The sequence below is a fragment of the Callorhinus ursinus genome, unplaced genomic scaffold (assembly GCF_003265705.2).
Source record: "Callorhinus ursinus isolate GAN/ISIS: 27379988/994484 unplaced genomic scaffold, GSC_fseal_2.0 scaffold9, whole genome shotgun sequence".
Taxonomy (NCBI): domain Eukaryota; kingdom Metazoa; phylum Chordata; class Mammalia; order Carnivora; family Otariidae; genus Callorhinus; species Callorhinus ursinus.
In genome coordinates this window covers 36,094,149-36,112,973 of record NW_027397071.1, presented here as the reverse complement: position 1 = coordinate 36,112,973, position 18,825 = coordinate 36,094,149, and the positions used below count along the sequence as shown (strand labels likewise).

General features: G+C 36.8%; 1 protein-coding gene across 4 annotated transcripts in view; it reads right to left on the bottom strand.

Annotated features, from left to right (window-relative positions):
* ADGRL4 (adhesion G protein-coupled receptor L4) overlaps positions 1 to 7,973 on the bottom strand; it is a 113,287-nt gene extending 105,314 nt beyond the window's left edge. The window contains exons 1-2 of one of the 4 annotated variants that reach the window (XR_012379393.1): positions 7,811 to 7,973; positions 6,292 to 6,441 (exon numbers count right to left, since the gene is read on the bottom strand). Coding sequence is in view for 2 of the 4 variants with exons in the window: in XM_073896448.1 (XP_073752549.1) it covers positions 6,292 to 6,441; positions 7,811 to 7,940 (280 nt within the window). In the remaining 2 variants the exon portion in view is untranslated. The remainder of the gene's footprint in view (positions 1 to 6,291; positions 6,442 to 7,810) is intronic. The other 3 variants (XR_012379394.1, XM_073896448.1, XM_025872028.2) reach the window with 3 other exon arrangements.
* Positions 7,974 to 18,825: the final 10,852 nt, after the last annotated feature.

The window sequence follows — 18,825 nt, the reverse complement described above, 5'->3', positions numbered from 1 at the left end:
CTGATGGTAAGTCTTATTTAGAATTGATTTAACACAGAATTTTGAACAATTCTTTTTGATTGTTGAAATTAGAACTCAAAAGCGATGTGTTTATTTTTAATTCTCTATGCTGATAGTACTCTGATTCTAAATATGCAATGAATCCACCTAGATAATACTGATTTAAAAATGATTAAAAATAAATGAGACTTTTACATGAAGAAAACTTTTCATGATATTCGTTACAGATTACTTGGGGAAACCTAAAATCATACGTTCATATTAAGCCTCCCTTTAAGATCCCAAATTATTTCTTACTTTGTTATCTCATTAATTCTTATAATTATCATGTATGATAAACATGAAACAGGAGGATTTAAAAAAATGATTCTGAAACAGTCTGCAAAAATGACATTGTCAAGTCAGATCAGGTAAGTTTTCAGTTATAAAACTGCAGCTGATTGAAGTGCCTGGGTGGCTCAGTAGATGGAGCATCGGACTCTTGGTTTCGCTGCTGTCCTGACCTCAGGATTGTGAGATCAAGCCCCGCGGATCTGGCTCTGCACTGAGCAGGGAGTCGGTTTGAGATTCTCTCTCTCCCTCTGTCCACCCCACCAACCCTTGCTTGCAAGCATGTTTTCTTTCTCTTTCTCTCTGTGAATAAATAAAATCTTAAAACAACAACAACAACAACAAAAACCTATGCAGCTGATCAGCAAAACTCAAATGACACAAGTAGCAAGTGGGACGAGCATTTTCTTTTATTTGTGCCTGCCTTCATTTCCCTTCCACTCCCTCTTTCTCTCCTTCTTATTGCAATCCTCAGAAGGAGGTGGCTCCTGATTTTTAAGTAATATTTAAAGAATATCTGAGGGGCGCCTGGGTGACTCAGTCGTTAAGCATCTGCCTTCGGCTCAGGTCATGATCCCAGCATCCTGGGATCGAGTCCGAGCCCCGGGTCCCCCTGCTTGGCAGGAAGCCTGCTTCTCCCTCTCCCACTCCCCCTGCTTGTGTTCCCTCTCTCTCTGTGTCTCTCTCTGTCAAATAAATAAATAAAATCTTAAAAAAAACACAAAAAAATAAAGAATATTTGAACAACTGCAGGTGCTAGATGGAAGAAAGGTAAATAACATTACAGTTTCATCTTCCTTCATACATGATATGCTAGTAAAAATTCTTGAGGAAGCAAATTTTTTTGGAAAACAAATGCATTTTTGCATACTCCAAATATCTTCTTAGGTAAATGAATACTGACACAAACTTGAAAAAGTATGAACTCTGATGTGCTTCTAGGTAATCATGTACCAGATTTGTTTAAAGTGGGGTACATATTTCCTTGGGATTTGTTGTACTGAATGGAAAATGTAACCAATCTAAGAAATGACAGTCTAAGTTAACCCAAGGCTTACATTCCAGGATGCATGATTTCCATGAACTTCCTCCAAATAAATAAAATACCTTTGCAAATTCCAGAAATCCTTTTCCTTGTACTAGAGGTATGACCTCTTTCGTTTGTTGACAAGAGAGGTTACACAGTAAAGAGAACAAACTCTACCATAATAATTAGGTGGGATTTCCTCAAAAATATCCATTCCATAAGATGACAAATTCCTTCAACATATAGGAAGAGAAAAATAAAAGAAGAAACCGTTATAAAAACTTCCCTTAAGCTATTATTCTATTTTTAAAAGAAGGAAAGAATGACTTGTATCATTTAAGTTTTGCTGATCCCATTTCTATTATGGAAATTACCACATTGTCATTTTGTTAAATATTTAAAACTGCAGTTATTTTTTGTAAGACATAGTTTAGATAGTATATCTAACTGTGTTAACTGATGATACATGACATACACACACACACGCACACTCATTTTGTATGCTTTGCATTTGTTCTGATGACTTTTGGTGTGCCCATTTTGATGAGCATCCTCTTTATTACTAAAAAACAAACTGTTATGGGAAAAAATTGCATGTCCTTAGTGCTTATCCTGTAACCTGGGCAGAATCATGCTAGTGGATTATTTTAATCAGTATTTCTCCCATATTCCGAACCCATAGACTATTTCTTCTTCGTAACTCTTAGATAGCTATTGTGACATTGTTCTCTCTGCATTTACCAGTGTCACAATGCTCTCTAGTTTATTATGATATCCTTCCAGTCGAATTTTACAGGCATATATATGGTTATTGGGTAATGATGAAAAACTGTTTTTTAAGTGCAGAGTATGTCTCCCTGAGTGCAGGCACTGAGACTTCATTATTTCTTATAAAGTGCTTATGATGTTGTTCATATGAGGCATGTCCCAAACTATGAAAGATTTTTATACATGCATACAAGCTGTCAATTACAGCTTTCCTGGCCTTTCCTGGCCTCGCCTGGGGCAACTGTTTTTCGCCTGCCCATTCTGAATCCATGAAACTTCCCAAAACCCAGCACCACTTAATGAGCTTGGATGAGAGTAGAGAGAGAGAGTCTATGTCTTCAGCCCACTCTCACACCCACACTGTACTGCACCCTTCCCCTTGTTCTTGCTTCTCACCTCTCCCAGCTCAGTTTATTTCAACTCAAGCAATATTATGTTTCATATGTACATAAAGATCCTTTCAATTCTTCCAACCTCCCTTCCCCTTTTTAAAACTTTCCTAATTACCCAGGGGACTTGAGACGTCTCCCTCTCTAGATTTATAACTGTGCCCCAGAGAGTAACCAACACTGTGCTGAGAAGCATAAGGTATAACTGCAATAATATATGTCTAAAAGACTAAAATAACCTAAATTTTAGGAAAATCTCATCAACAATTTCAGAAGTCTTTAAATGTACCCCCAAATTTCTACACAAACACTTCTCTGTCTTCTGTCTTAAAATACCCTCATTGTCAGCATAAAGATAAGTGTGTAAATAAATTCCTGTTAACACCTCAGGAAAGTTGTTGAAAATAATACGTACATTCCTGTTAAGATGGTACTGTTTTACCAATTTGGTTTAAAAACCAGCAGTACACTAATTATAGTCAGGTGGTTCATCATATAGTGACATTTTTGGTATTGTGGAGAAGGTTGAGATCCTGAGGGTTTGAGTCCTGGCTTTGTCACCTTGGCCTTGGGGAACGGAAACTCACTTACACCTTCATAGTCCTGCTCCTGTCACATGCAAAAAGCTATAAGGGGGAGCTCAACAGAGCTAGTTATAACCAGTCAAAATGGTGTTTGTAAATAAAAGACAGCATCCATACTTTTTACTTCAAAAGATTATTAAGAAAATTAAGATATCTTGGATAGAAGTGACATAAACTATAATGAATTATACAAAGTACAATGTTTTTATAGGTTAGGTTGACCCCTGTTCATTTATTCTTATTCTACCTAATGGGGTCATCTTTCTAAGACACACAATTTGTCATGTAACTCAGCTACGTAATACTTGCCAATGGCTCTTCTTTATTAAGAGAATACAGTCCGTATCTTGACATCCTAACTCAATTCCCAATGACCCCCCAGCTAATATACCCCGTGATACATATCCAGCATGAAATACTCGGGGCTCCTTCAAACACACCACACATGTTCAACTTCTGGGCCTTTGTTATTGCTGATTCATTCTGCCTGACTTTGTCACTTTGTCAATCTTAATCAATCCTTTATATTCTTCAATTCTCAGCCTAAATATCACCTCCACTTGGCAAGTTGCCCTGCAGTTGGTTACACATCTCAAATTTACCTGTATTTATACATTTTATAACACTGCATCAAGTTGTTAATATCGTTCTGTAGCTGTCCCTAGATATCCTGGAAAGCAAGGCCAATTTCTTATTTATACTTTAATTCAGGGGCATAGCAATATCTGCTAGGCAGAGGTCTTATGGTCAAACATAGTGAGTCGAGTACAGACTCTGGAAACAGCCTTTGGCTCAAATCTTGGCTCTATCACCTATTTGTTGCATCATTTGTGATACTTACTTGGGCTTTCTAAGACTCTATGTCTTTACAGATAATGTGAGAATAATAATAGATGAAGGAGCTGTGCTAATTGATATCTTAGACTCAGTGCATGGTAGATATTAGCTGTCCTGATATGAGGGTGATGATGATGATGATGACAATAATGAAATAAAGTCACTACTATTAAAACTTGTTTCTATGGGACCAGGTTATCCAAATTCTAAATGACTTGTTCAAAACTAGCTCTTGGAACAGAGTACATTTAGTGAGGTCTGGTTATTACCATAGCATTTATCTGGCGGGTTTCTGAGGGAGCCAAATTTGACGGAGATGAGGAAGATGACAGTAATGAGATAAAAAATAAATCAACTTTTATTCCTCAAGAAGTAGGCATCCTCTGTAACAAAACTGCTCTCCAGTTATTACTGACCTAATACCAATTTTAGAGAAAGGTAGGAAAAGTGGGAAATCTCATTAGAGATGAAGAGAGCCAAGACTCTTCAAACCCAATATATAACCTAGACTAGTCAGCAGCTGAGAACACAATGTTTTAACTCTAAAAAGCATATTAAATATACTTATGGAGAAAAATGTCAAAAGCCTATCAGTGAATTAATAAAAGATGAAAAAGGTGGAAACCACTGTTTGAACAGTTTTAAGAGGACATTATAAGCCTCATACAGTGAATATTAAAACAAGTGAATTTATAACATTCTTTAAATAAGGGGTTTAAGTTAAAAAGAACTTGAAAAGAAAAAAAGAAAGTGCCATTACAAATTGTGTTCTGTGTGAGAAGAAATCACAGACCAAAAGATCTTGAAGTATTTTCTTTTTTTCAACAGAAAGTATTTTCTGCCCTTCAGCTGACTATTGACTTAGGCAGCAGGGGAAAAAAACAAGTGCACTGGATAATGGGAGATGTGTTTAAAAAAAAAAAATCATTAAAAAGATGATTATAATCTGGTTAGCTGCTGAAGGTCCAAATTGTGAAAAATTATTGATGTTAATGACGGTAATCATGACAGTTGAAAAGTATCTAAATAACAAAAAGGCAACACCATTTTAGAAGTATTATGGTACAATTTGTAATGATTAGCGGAAAAGCACACTAATATGTTTGATGCAATGCTTTGAAGGTCACTCGACTATCAACTTGCCATAATGCCATTCAATTAAGTACACAATAAAAATCTAAGATTATTTATAGAAAGAATTTTGTAATGCTTGTAGAGTAGTATATTGCAAATCCCGGCTGTATGTACAAGGAGAAGCGCCTGATCTAATGCACCATTAGCAACTGTTAGCTGTGCTCTACATTTTTTAAACATTAAACTAATTATGATGAGGTTTGGTCTTACTATGTACTGCATATTTAATCCTTTTTAAGAGCCTATCAAAGATCACGAGATACAACTTGTTTACGCTATAAGCAAACACATGCCATATTAACAATGTACAACATCCTGGCTTAATTAGAAAAAGTCCATGTTATCTTAAATACATTTAGGAGTATAAAACCACACAGTTCTCATTTGAACTTGTCATTTAATTATATTTTAAAACTAATTTATATGACTTGGAACTGTTTTCTTTCTTTTTTTTTTTCCTCCTCTCTCTCTCTGCTACACAGAATGTTTTTCCATTGACCCAGTTAAAACTAGAGTCTACTAAAAATGAAAGAGAGAATCAGGACAGAGTGAAGCTTGAGGGAAGAGGAAGAGTGGTGGTGGAAACCACAGATAAGAAATCACTGAAGTATGATTATCAGATACGGTTCTGTTTATCAAATCACTGGGCAGAACTGAACCCTGCCAGGACCGTTTCCACTGTTACTGCTCTGGATTGTAGCCTCAAGTTCTATAAATGAGATCTACTTTTTCGGAAAAGAATATGTTTTCAAAATTCTTTTTCTGTCTCTCTCTCCAGGGTGTCATGCAGGGTATACAAGCAAAACCCTCGAATCTCTTAATATTGTCCTCAAATTTAGGAAGTCAAATACTAAAGAAGGTACCTGAAGGCAACACATAGCAGTTAGCCCGGACTTCATGAACTCTCTGTTCTTCTGTTCCCAAAAGTATTGACTCTGCTCTCTGCAATTTAGTTTTCCAGCTTAAGTTCAAGGACAGTCTTTAATAGTTACACAAAAATAAGATATACATGCTCTTCAAAAATCAATAGTTAAGTATAAAATTTTAAGTGGGAAGTTCAAACTTACTGTTGAGTTAATTAAGTTTTTTTTTTTTTAATCAGTAGCATGGAATCAAATAGTTGAATGTAAAACACTTAATTTCTGGACAAGGGAGAAGCAATCACATCAGAATTTACTCTTTCAAAAAAATCCAAAAGAGGAAAACAATAAAGATTGTTTACCTTCACAAATTGTGACACCATTTCCTGAAAATCCCATGTTACAGTAACAGGCTTCAACTCCATTCCGTATTTCACATTTTGCATTTGGAAGGCAAGGTGTCTTGGTGCAATTTTGAGTGTAGGAAGAATTCAGCAAAGTGGAAAAACCCACTAAGGAAAACAGAGAAATATACTTTTTCAAAAAAAAAAGAAAAGAAAAAGATCCCCCCTCACATTGTTGAGTTAGACTACAATAAACACAAAAACCCTTCTTTCTTTCCATCTAGATAAATGGATTATGAGAATTTCCCAAGGGAGTATTTAGCTAAATAACAGCACAAGAACAAGTAGGCAAAAAGATTAGCACTTTCTTCAATCTGTGTTTATCAAGTAAATCTCAACAAAGCTATAATGTAGTAAACAACCCAGCTCTATAAAGAAAACACCATTCCTAGATGGCCTCTTCACTCTGAGGTGAGATCTTTTTAAAGGGAACTGCGTGATTGTAAAGCAATTTGCCTCCTCTGGGAAAGATTCTGTGAAGAAGTCAAGATGAATTGATTGTTTGGGTCTTTTCAAATTCAAATCGGTATAATTCTAAGATGAAGAGCAACATATCATAACATCCAGGAGGACAAATGTAATTACTGTTTTTTTTTTTTTTCCTGTATTCCAATGTTCTTTTTAAATTCTGCCTTTCGCATCATGAAATTTATGCTACATCTTCTCCCATTAGGGGAATTTAAGATAAACTCAGTATATTGGTCAAAGATTGATCTTTCGGAAACCAACACCATACAGACACAACCAACAAAATGAAGCATAAAAGAGAACAAGACTTTGTTTCAGAGTTACTGAAAACAAAGTTGGAAATGGTATTCTGTGGGCTGTTAGGAAAAGATGAGGAAAAGCCTGGGCCGATCCTTTTTTAGAGTGTTGTCCGGGGTCTTCTCAAGACAAGCCTGCTTGAGGATGGACGGTCAGGAATCATGCCAAGTTAATTGTTTGCAAAAACACTCATCTGAGATACATTGTCCTTATCTGGTAACCAGAGATTGTTAAACATTCGATTCTAAATCCCAGCCTCGCATAGGGCTGTCCAAACTGTCTAAACCAGAATTAATTCAGCTTCAAAGATGTGATTTATCTTTCTGCACAACATCCTCAAAATGGTATTTTAAACGAACCCAAAGTCTGGGCTGGCAGTCCCCTTAAAATGCCAGGAAACCTCCCACAGGTGTTATTGGTTTGGCTTTCCCAAATTCCTTGAGGGGCGATCAGAAAAAAAAGGGGGGGGCACAGTCTGAGCCTTTGGGGACTTCGGAGGCTTTGTGTTCGGGAATAAAAAGGTGACTTAGTCCCTGGGCCGTGCATATCGAATTCCAGAGTTGAAAGGCCAAGGAGAAAAACATCCTGAGAAGTCCTGCGTCAGTTCTCAGAAACCTGGCCTCCTGCCCTGGGGAGGCGAGTACCACCTCGGAGCAATCCCATGCCCTGCAAGCGAGCGGCCCCACCGCGCCCGCGCCCGCCGCGCACTCACCTAGGAGCGGGAGGAGTCTCATTGGCGGCGGCCGCGGAGCTGGCGGTGGCGGGAGTGCGGCTGGCGGTGCGGGCCGTGTACCCGGGACGCAGCTGGGCGGCCGCGCCAGGGTCCCGGCTCCGGCCCCCATGACGCGCCGCTTCCTCCGGACACTTCCCGGCCTCTTTTGTGTCAGCGTGAGGGTCAAGTCCTCAGTGTGCCGGTCACATCCGCCGCCCGCCGGTTCCTCTACGCCCCCCTGACCTAGTCCCCTGCCTCTGGGCCACCCCAGCACTCTGGCTGACCCTTTGAGGGATCACTTTGCCCCCAGGCAGCAGCGTCCGGGGGTGCTGCCCTCCAACCTTGGGCTGCGTGGCCACAACAAGGCAGAGGCCCATGGAATGTCCCACCGGAGAGAGCATCCACAATTGCAGGAGTCTTAGGAGTACTTCCTGGAGCCTAAATTCCAGGACACAGCGTTCTTTTATTTACTAATACAGTTCCATAAAGAACCAAGGGCCTACAGGTAGGCTGAGCCCTGGCTCCCGAAAATGGGACATTCCTTGCCAGTATGGAGTCCTCACCTTGTGGGGGGCTTAGGGTTTCAGAGTGCAGAATAAGGGTACACTCTATTTTGTCTACAGGGTCAGATTGTGCTTCAAATGACTGAGTGAAAAACGAGCAAACAAAAAAGCCAAGTTTCAAAAATACATGCATTTGTCAGAACTCATCAGATGGGTGCATTTTATGGTGTATAAATAAAGTTGATTCAGCCTCAGTTAAGTTGATTTAAAGAAAAGGAATGACTGATGCTTATGCCATCAAGACAAGTTATCTTCCCTTTAAACAATGGGGCACACCTTTTTCATGCTTCATGTACGTTCTGTTTAGTTGGACAAACATCTACTGAGAATCTACTTTGTATAGAGAGTGTGCTCACAAAGATGAACAAGCCACAGCCCTCACTGGGGCAGTAACTAAATCTGGTCACAATGATACAAGTCACAATGATATCAGACTTCGGGATAGACATAGTTCCCTGGCTCTCCACTGCATTTCCTATACACCCTTTCTAAGCTCCTGAGAGTGGTACCTCAATCCATGAGGGAAGGAACAAAGGTACTGGATTGATTCAAACTCAGTCTATTTTGCTCCTCAGTCATTGCTCTTTGGGGCTCCCTGCTCAGAAGGGTGTTGCAAAAATGAGGACTCATCAGTTACCCAGCTATTGCTGTTCAGGGAGGGAGTCTGTAAAGGTGATTTAAATGCCCTAAATGCCATGAAAAGTAAGTTTGGGATTTTATTCTGTTGTTAATTGGTTTTCTTTGAAAGATTACTTTTTTTTTTTGAACTAGACAGTGATTCAGTGAAAAAACTGGCAGCAGTCAGAATGAAGGATATTAAGGAGACATCAAAGACAGGGAAGCCAGAATAGTTCAGGAAATAGACTACAAATGTTTGAACAAAGGTAGGGGTATTTGGATGAAAAAAAGAAAGGGGACAGAGTCCAAAAAAGGATTAAAGACAAATTGATGTCTGATTGACTTGCTCAGGTTGAGAGACATGTTTGAGACAGAGTGAAGGTTTTCAAGTTGTATGAGTAGAGGAAGGTTGGAACCATTCATAAAAATAGGAAACATAGGATGAGGGGTGGCTTTGAAGAGAAAAAAGTAATGAGCTCAGTCTTATAATATAAAACTTGAGGTGTTCCAATAACTTGATTCCATTTATGAAGCTAGTTTTCCCATAGTCATGGCATATATTCATCATATGGAGTCATTGAACATAGTCCACATTCAAAAGGCATTCCTGAAAAAATAGTAAAAATACATTATTTTCTGAGACAAATTATAAATTGAAACACATTATCTACTTTTAAAATCATTACCTTAAAATAGTTTACATCATGTATCAGCCACACATGCTTTCCTTTATGCTTAGGATAATAGGAACATCAATTAAAATATATATATATATACATATATATTTATCATTCTTCTCTATATATTGTTTTAAAATTAACAAAAGTGAGTTAAAATTCAATTTAAAAAATATTTTCCAAACTTCCCTTTTGCTTGTATATATTTTTTCTTTTTTAATAATTTTTTATTGTTATGTTAATCACCATACATTACATCATTAGTTTTTGATGTAGTGTTCCATGATTCATTATTCGTGCATAACACCCAGTGCTCCACTCAGAACGTGCCCTCTTTAATACTATTCACCAGGCTAACCCATCCTCCCACCCCCCTCCCCTCTAGAACCCTCAGTTTGTTTTTCAGAGTCCATCATCTCTCATGGTTCGTCTCCCCCTCTGACTTACTCCCCTTCATTCTTCCCCTCCTGCTATCTTCTTTTTTTTTCCCTTAACATACATTGCATTATTTGTTTCAGAAGTACAGATCTGTGATTCAAGTCTTGCACAATTCACAGCGCTCACCATAGCACATACCCTCCCCAATGTCTATCACCCAGCCACCCCATCCCTCCCACCCCCACCACTCTAGCAACCCTCAGTTTGTTTCCTGAGATTAAGAATTCCTCATATCAGTGAGGTCATATGATACATGTCTTTCTCTGATTGACTTATTTCACTCTTGCTTGTATATTTTTATAAAAAGCAAAATTTTATTCATATATTTCTATCAAAAAATATAGGAGAGCATAAGGGGGAGCATGAAATGTTAAGATTGTTCTTTGTAAAAATCAAAATTGCTTAAAAATTTATTGGAAATAGTCTATTTTCTTAAGGAAGACAATTGAGTAATTTTGGACCCATTGTCTTTACCTTACTGAAAAAGAAACATTTATAATTTTCAATCCAAACAAATATTTTAATTGTGAGAGAAAAGCATATTTTAAAGAAGTATTTTCAAGGAAATATAGACTTTAAGGTAAAAATTTTATCAGTCATCTTCACTCAGATACCACTGAGACATGTCTAACTTTTAAAAATATAGCAATTACTCAGAATTTGATTTTGGCCTAAGTATAACACATGGAAGTTAAGTCATTTTAAGCTGCTTACCCAACTGGTTTTAATGCATTAATTAGTATGGACCCTCATTCTGCAAATTCATGATTAGTTCTGTCTTGGGTTTGTCCATAAGGTGTCAAATTTAACAGGATTTCCTTGAAAAGTTCTTGGTCAGGTTAAAGTTTGCATCGAAAAGTATTCACTATGAAGACCTGGGTTTAGCTCTAACTTTGATCATCAATAGATTCTTTAACCTCTTTGGGGAACAGCTCACCCATTATAACATGGAAATAACAATGCATGCCACATTAGATCACAGTTGCTAAGATCATTCATATATGTCAGAACTGTCAGGAATTCCATACTTTTTAATACTTAACACAACAAAATATAGGAAATTAGTGCACAATTGAAATAAAAACCTTCTCCAAAGATGTATTTATGATGCCCACAGAGACTGGAAGGAAGAATGTGCGTTGCTTCTAGACCTCCCTCATGAGGTCTCTGACATTCTCTAATCCTTCCCCTAAGTATTAACAGCATGATTGGATGCTAAGTGTTTGACCAGCTCTGTGACGATACTCTAAATATTGTCATTAAATGTCACTGGACTTTTCTCACCTTAAGAAGACTTTGCCACCAGTTTGTTAATTTAGGTATTTCCTCATTCTTTTCATGTTATCTCTGGTCCCACAGGATTCTCAATAGGATTACAATTTACCAAACAGATTTTTTCCACCACAGGTTAATTTTTAGTCAATCCCAGCATTAACAACATATACTTGGCAAAAGGACTATAAAAAGGAAAAAAAAAAGGAAAATTGAGTTATGTGTAAGGTTGGGAAGAGTAATCCAATGGCAACATAAGCAATGTTGAAACCAAGAAAAGCTTTACCAAAATGGGACATCAGCCCCTCACTGTAAGGGAGCTTCCATAAATGGGTAAGGATTGAGTTTCCACAAGGTGGACTTCTCTGATAAGGGTTCTTAAGCTGGTATCTTAGAACTTGAAGGTAAGAAACATAGTTTTGCTTCTTTTTATTTTCCCTCCATGACACCTCACAAGGTGATTTGAGAATGATAGGTATGTAATAAAAGTATGTGCTCATTAAATGAATGAATAAATTCATAAATGTCTAAAGCAATGCACAATAAATTTATCACAAATGGAAATCTTTATTTTTGGAGATCAGCTAGAAATTGTTTACCTCAAAAGTCTTTTAGGTTTCCAGGTACATTTCACGTTATTGCAATACAATCTGATTATCTTGAATTTATATTTAAAGAAAGGCCAGGAAATCCCTTAGTTATTTGTAGAGTAATTAATGGTTCTCAAACAGTAGGGAACTATGGCTTTTTGTCTACTGTTAAACTGATAATCTTAAATAATCGGTATAGAGATGCTACAATTTCAAACTTAGCTATCAGGAAACCTGTGTCTCTCCAATCTATACTGAGTCTATTTAATGTCTGTCAACATTTTATATCAAATATTAATTTTAAGGTTTTAATATATATTCCCACTTAGGCATTTTAATAACTTAACCCCATCATTATAAAACTCAAGTTAGTATTTAAAAGAATGATTTAAATTGAGTTTCTAAAGCTCTGAAGAGCAACACTTGACTGGCTTCATGCTACTAATTTTTTTAGTGGAAGAGGGTGCAAAAAGCATCTGGTTAATTTTCGATGTTGACTGGAAGGGAGGAGACCTGAGTTCCTTCCCAGCCTGGTCATTCAATTGTTTTGTAAGCTTCAGAAAATTCACTAAATCTTTCCATTATTCTGTTTCACATTTGCAAATGTCCCTGTTTTTTTATGATTCTTTCTCTCCTATGACTCATGTTCTTAAAGATTTATAAATTTATAAATTATCACCAACACTTAGGAACTGATATTTTTAAGCAAGGCATTGATTAAAAAAAAAAGAAAGCATGTGTATTATACTAATTATTTGCATTATAACTGACCTCTAAATATTTTATTAATGTATTTTTCTTTGTACCTTTTCCATGTTACAAAAATATTAAACTGTCACTATTTTTTAAAAGGCAGCACCTCTAAAATAGAAACCAAGCTAAAATCGTCTTCTCTTTAATATTGCTACACTTTTTAGCTATGCTTTTAACATGTTGCATTATTGATGTAATCATAGTTGATCGTTCTTCTTCATTGGGTTGTCCAAAATAATATCCTAAGAAGTTACAGAATCCGTCAGGATGTGCAAGTAATTTAAATTATTTCTTTAGGTATGTAATACATTGTACTTCACATTACATTTCATCTACTTTGTGTTCTTCAATCACTAGTTTATTATACCTTTTTACAATTCTCCACAACTGCTCAGTTTTTTTAGGAAAATTAAATATTGTAATTATGTACTGTCAGCATATTTTAGCTGCTTGTTATTCACAATCATCCATTATTATTAATACGCATATTGAAGATACAAGTCTCTTGTTCAAATCTCCAGGGAACATCATTATTAACTTCCCACCACTTTGAGAATTATCTTTTTATTCTTACTCTTTACTTTCTACTTTGTCACACATCTTTAACCTCAGACAAGATTTAATTTTCTTATTATAATCTTTTATTAATAGCCTTCTATGAGAGAGAGCTATTTCAAACTCTAAATAAAATTCATTAGCTTATCATTTGAGTTTATCTCATTTTTAAAACTTTTTTAATTAAAGGTGCATATCACATCATGAGTTTTCACCATATTTCTATCTATAACCATAAATAAATATAGATAGTACTGTCTTCAACCCATTGCTAGTATAATTTTGCCTAAACAGAAATAATTAGGCAAACTCAAAGGTAACCATTTATCCCCCTAAAAAGACATGATGACAAAAAGGTATCATGGATACATAACTCATGAATTAACATTGTTAAACAAAGGCTAAGATATAGAGTTTAGTTCTCATATGTATCTAAAAATTATTCACAAACCAGTTGCACTACTTTCTACTCCAAAATTCTTTGATTTTTTTAAAGACTTTTATTTTTTTAAGTAATCTCTATATCCAACATGGGACTCAAACTCACAACCCTGAGATCAAGAGTCACATGCTCTACTGACTGAGCCAGCCAGGTGCCCCCAAAAATTCTTAAGTAGTTGTTAATTTTCTAAATTTAATTATACCAAGTACTACTGCTACTTTTTGTAATAACAATGACATTTTTGAATTGATAATTAAAAATAGATTTCTTTGCCATATGAAATTACATAGACATATTTGTTTTATTCAATGACTTATATGAAAGTGATGAAAATCTAGAATGATGATCAGTTTTGGTGGTAATTCTAAAAACATTTCTTTCTATGAATTAACTTCTGGAGGGGAAAATGTATTTAAAATAGTGTCTTTTTTTTTAAGGATATTACTTATTTACTTGACAGAGACATAACAAGAGAGGGAACACAAGCAGGGGGAGTAGGAGAGGGAGAAGCAGGTTTCCTGCAGGGCTCGATGTGGGGCTCGATGCGGGGCTCGATGCGGGGCTCAATCCCAGGACCCTGGGATCATGACCTGAGCCGAAGGCAGACGCTTAATGCCTGAGCCACCCAAACACCCCTAAAATAGTGTCTCTTGAGAGTGAATCTTGTTTGTGAAATGTAAACAAAGTTAGGTAAGGTAGGAAGAATAAGGATGTGGAGAAAATTCTCACATTATTTTATTTTTGTGACAAAGATAATTAATGAGTCCAGGACACTGGATGAATGAAGACTTTTTTTTTTCATTAGGAGATATTCAGGTATTTATAAGTAACTTTCCTAACATAAATACATATATTTACAATGAAAGGAATTCTAAACTATAATTGTAATAACTTTGTTTGGGTGTGAAATTGCTTAGCTGTGAAAGATAGAAGTTGTGGTTAAATTATTATCAACATAATTGACTCTTTAATCTTGAGGTTGAGACTTTAAAGTTTTTTCTCATTTTGTCTAATTAGATCAGAAGATATAAATAAGGTTCCAATGTAAGCAGTTACCACTTTCCTTTATGTAGGTACTTCCTCTCTTAAAAAAAAGAATAAAGCTACATATTGAAACTTTAAGTAGTTTTTATTTTATTTCTATATTATTTTCTACTATTGACCAGATTTCCTTTTATTTATTTATTTATTTATTTATTTGAATATTTATTTACCTGAGAAAGAGAGAGAGAGAAAACATGTGAGTGGGGGAGGGGTGAGGGAGAGGGAGAGAGAGAAGCCTCAAACAGACTTTGAGCAGGGAGCCTGATGTGAAGCTCAATCCCAGGACCCTGAGATCATGGCCTGAGCCGAAATCAAAAGTTGGATGCTCAACTGACTGAGCTACCCAGGATCCCCGAAGGTGGGCTCTTATTAACCATGACTGACCTTTTCTCCAGGAGTTTAAACAGTGCTAGGGGCAACACACCCTTTTCTTACATTCACAGAATCTTTTGTTAAATAAAATCATTATTTACTGCAGGAAGGAGGAGTCATCACCCTTCAAGCATCAAAATATGCTGATATTTCTCCCATCCTGAAAACAACAACCCAAATCAAATTTTCTTGACACACTCGGCTACCTACCACCTATATTCTCTGTCCTCACTTAGAGCAAAATTTCTCAAAAGAGTTGTCTGTTCATCTGTCTCTGCTTTCTTGCCTCCTGTCCTTCTTTGTAGCCACTCCAGCCATGCTCTGGCCCCATACTCCACTTGAAAGGGACTCTTATCAAGGTCACATGTGACCTCCTATTGTTGCATCCTTGGGTCAGTTCTCAGTCCTCATCTCAGTTGACCAAGAATAGCATTTGCCATGCCCTCCTCATTGCCTTCCAAGACACCCAACACTGTTGGTTTTCCCTCCATCTCATGAAATTGCTCTTCTATAGGCTCCTTCCCTAGTTTTTCTTTTAAATTTTTTATTATTATGTTAATCACCATACATTACATCATTAGTTTTTGGTGTAGTGTTCCATGATTCATTGTTTGTGCATAACACCCAGTGCTCCATGCAGAATGTGCCCTCTTTAATACCCATCACCAGGCTAACCCATCCCCCCACCCCCCTCCCCTCTAGAACCCTGTTTGTTTTTCAGAGTCCATCGTCTCTCATGGTTCGTCTCCCCCTCCGATTTACTCCCCTTCATTCTTCCCCTCCTGCTATCTTCTTCTTTTTTTTTCTTAACATATATTGCATTATTTGTTTCAGAGGTACAGATCTGTGATTCAAGAGTCTTGCACAATTCACAGCGCTCACCATAGCACATACCCTCCCCAATGTCTATCACCCAGCCACCCCCCTCCCTCTCACCCCCCACCACTCCAGCAACCCTCAGTTTGTTTCCTGAGATTAAGAATTCCTCATATCAGTGAGGTCATATGATACATGTCTTTCCCTGATTGACTTATTTCACTCAGCATAACACCCTCCAGTTCCATCCACATCATTGCAAATGGCAAGATTTCATTCCTTTTGATGGCTGCATAGTATTCCATTGTGTATATATACCACTTCTTCTTTATCCATTCATCTGTCCATGGACATCTTGGCTCTTTCCACAATTTGGCTACTGTGGACATTGCTGCTATAAACATTGGTGTGCACGTACCCTTTCAGATCCCTACATTTGTATCTTTGTGGTAAATACCCAGTAGTGCAATTGCTGGATCATATGGCAGCTCTATTTTCAACTGTTTGAGGAACCTCCATACTGTTTTCCAGAGTGGTTGCACCAGCTTGCATTCCCACCAACAGTGTAGGAGGGTTCCCCTTTCTCCGCATCCCCGCCAACATCTGTCGTTTCCTGACTTGTTAATTTTAGCCATTCTGACTGGTGTGAGGTGGTATCTCATTGAGGTTTTGATTTGGATTTCCCTGATGCCGAACGATGTTGAGCACTTTTTCATGTGTCTGTTGGCCATTTGGATGTGTTCTTTGGAAAAATGTCTGTTCATGTCTTCTGCCCATTTCTTGATTGGATTATTTGTTCTTTGGGTGTTGAGTTTGGTAAGTTCTTTATAGATTTTGGATACTAGCCCTTTATCTGATATGTCATTTGCAAATATTTTCTCCCATTCTGTCAGTTGTCTTTTGGTTTTGTGGACTGTTTCTTTTGCTGTGCAAAAGCTTTTTATCTTGATGAAATCCCAATAGTTCATTTTTGCCCTTGCTTCCCTTGCCTTTGGCGATGTTTCTAGGAAGAAATTGCTGCGGCTGAGGTCGAAGAGGTTGCTGCTCCTTTAGGATTTTGATGGATTCCTGTCTCATACAGATTTCCTTTTTATAAGTATTCTTTATTTTACTTTTAATAATTTCAGTATTCTATCATTAGCAATGTATCTTCCAAATATGTCCCTCATTGCCCTCATATTTGTTAGAATAAAAGAAATTTTGTTTGTACTTGTAAGAAAGTACTTGAAAACTTCATATAATGCATAACACTTTAAAATTATGAATCCTCTCTTGACTGTCTTCTTTTGGTTTGTGAAAGCCTGAAATTAATATGCATTGTTTAGACTTTCAGTGCTAAGATTATTAAGGTTGATGTGTACAACTTTTAAGTGATATGTCTTATTTACAGTGTTCGGTGGTCCATTACTATAGCATTTGAGAGGAACCATATGATTATGTTCTTAGAGGTTGTCCTGTAAATATACTAATTTTATTCCATTTCCCTACTATCCTTGTCGATAGAATGGCTTTTTCTTTTTGTTTTATTTTCTTAGAGGACTTATAAGGCTGTCAACAAAATGGATTAATTTTATACCTCTGTCATCATAAAATGTTCTACCCTCACAAAGAGTTATCCTTGCGTTTAAAGTGTGATACTGTCACTGTGCCAAAAATTATTGAGAGATATCGGGTCAGAATAATCTGTTCTTATCAGAATCTTTAAAACCTAGCTTCCTGGTTCATGTTAAGTGTTACATAACCCTGAAGAAGTATATAACTATGATAAAATAACTTGCCCAGATGTAACTTTTAATGTATCTTCTCTCTCTACCCAGTAATTTGTTACTAGAATATCAAATCACTCTAGCACTGAATCATCTCCAGATATTACCCAATAGAGGCAATAGACTATACAATGCGTCTAATAATGAACAAAGATACTAGGAACAATAGAGTAGCATATATCTCATATTTCAGAAGTGCCCTGCTATATTTGGAGAATTATGCTCCAGTTCATATTTATCACAGTTCCACCCTTATTGGCTTGTAGTGGCTTCATATGCCCAAGGGATGTCAAACTTCTTTATCTTCTAAAGCCAAAGGCATTGCTTCATCTACTTGGCCTGATCTCTACATCAGGACAGGAAACGTGGCAGAGACCATGCCTGGCTCTCCTCTCTTATATGCCTTCAAACCGGTTGCAATGGCCTATTTCTGTCTCCAATCCTCAGATAAATTGTTTTATAGTGAATATTTTTTTCTTTTATGATTAAAAGAAACTATTCTAATTAATGATTGGAATCAGATTGAAAGAAATATAGTAAGTTAAAAATAAAAGAATGGAACAAGCTTCCATTCTGATGAGCAATTCTTAAGACAAAGACTCTTCACATTATTCTGGTAGAGCTCACTCTGTATTTCCCTTGGTAGCATCAGAGAAAGCTTAGACCTTTCATGAGAAAACACATACTGACAGGTTAACGTATCTACATAAAGATGACTTTTTTTTTTGCATTTAATGAAAATAATAAGTAATTCAGATATTAATGTATTTCTCAATGTTGATTTCATGTGTAACATTAGATATCCTCTGTTCATTCATTAATTCTCCAGCCAACATTACTGAGTGCCTACTATCGGTCATATTCTTTGTGACACTGTAGATTCAAAATTATAGCCTGACAAGCAGAAATATCCCTAAGTCATCCTACAGGCTAATTCTGGGTTTTCTGGACAATGAAATAGCTGGGACTTGAAGATGCCTCTCTGCTTTCTTCATCAGTATCTAACCTGGCTTCCCATGGTGCCGCAAGTTTCCCATGTACTTTCCCAGACAACTCTTGTCAATATCTGATATCAAAATTCAGACTTCCAGTCAACCAAATTAACTGAT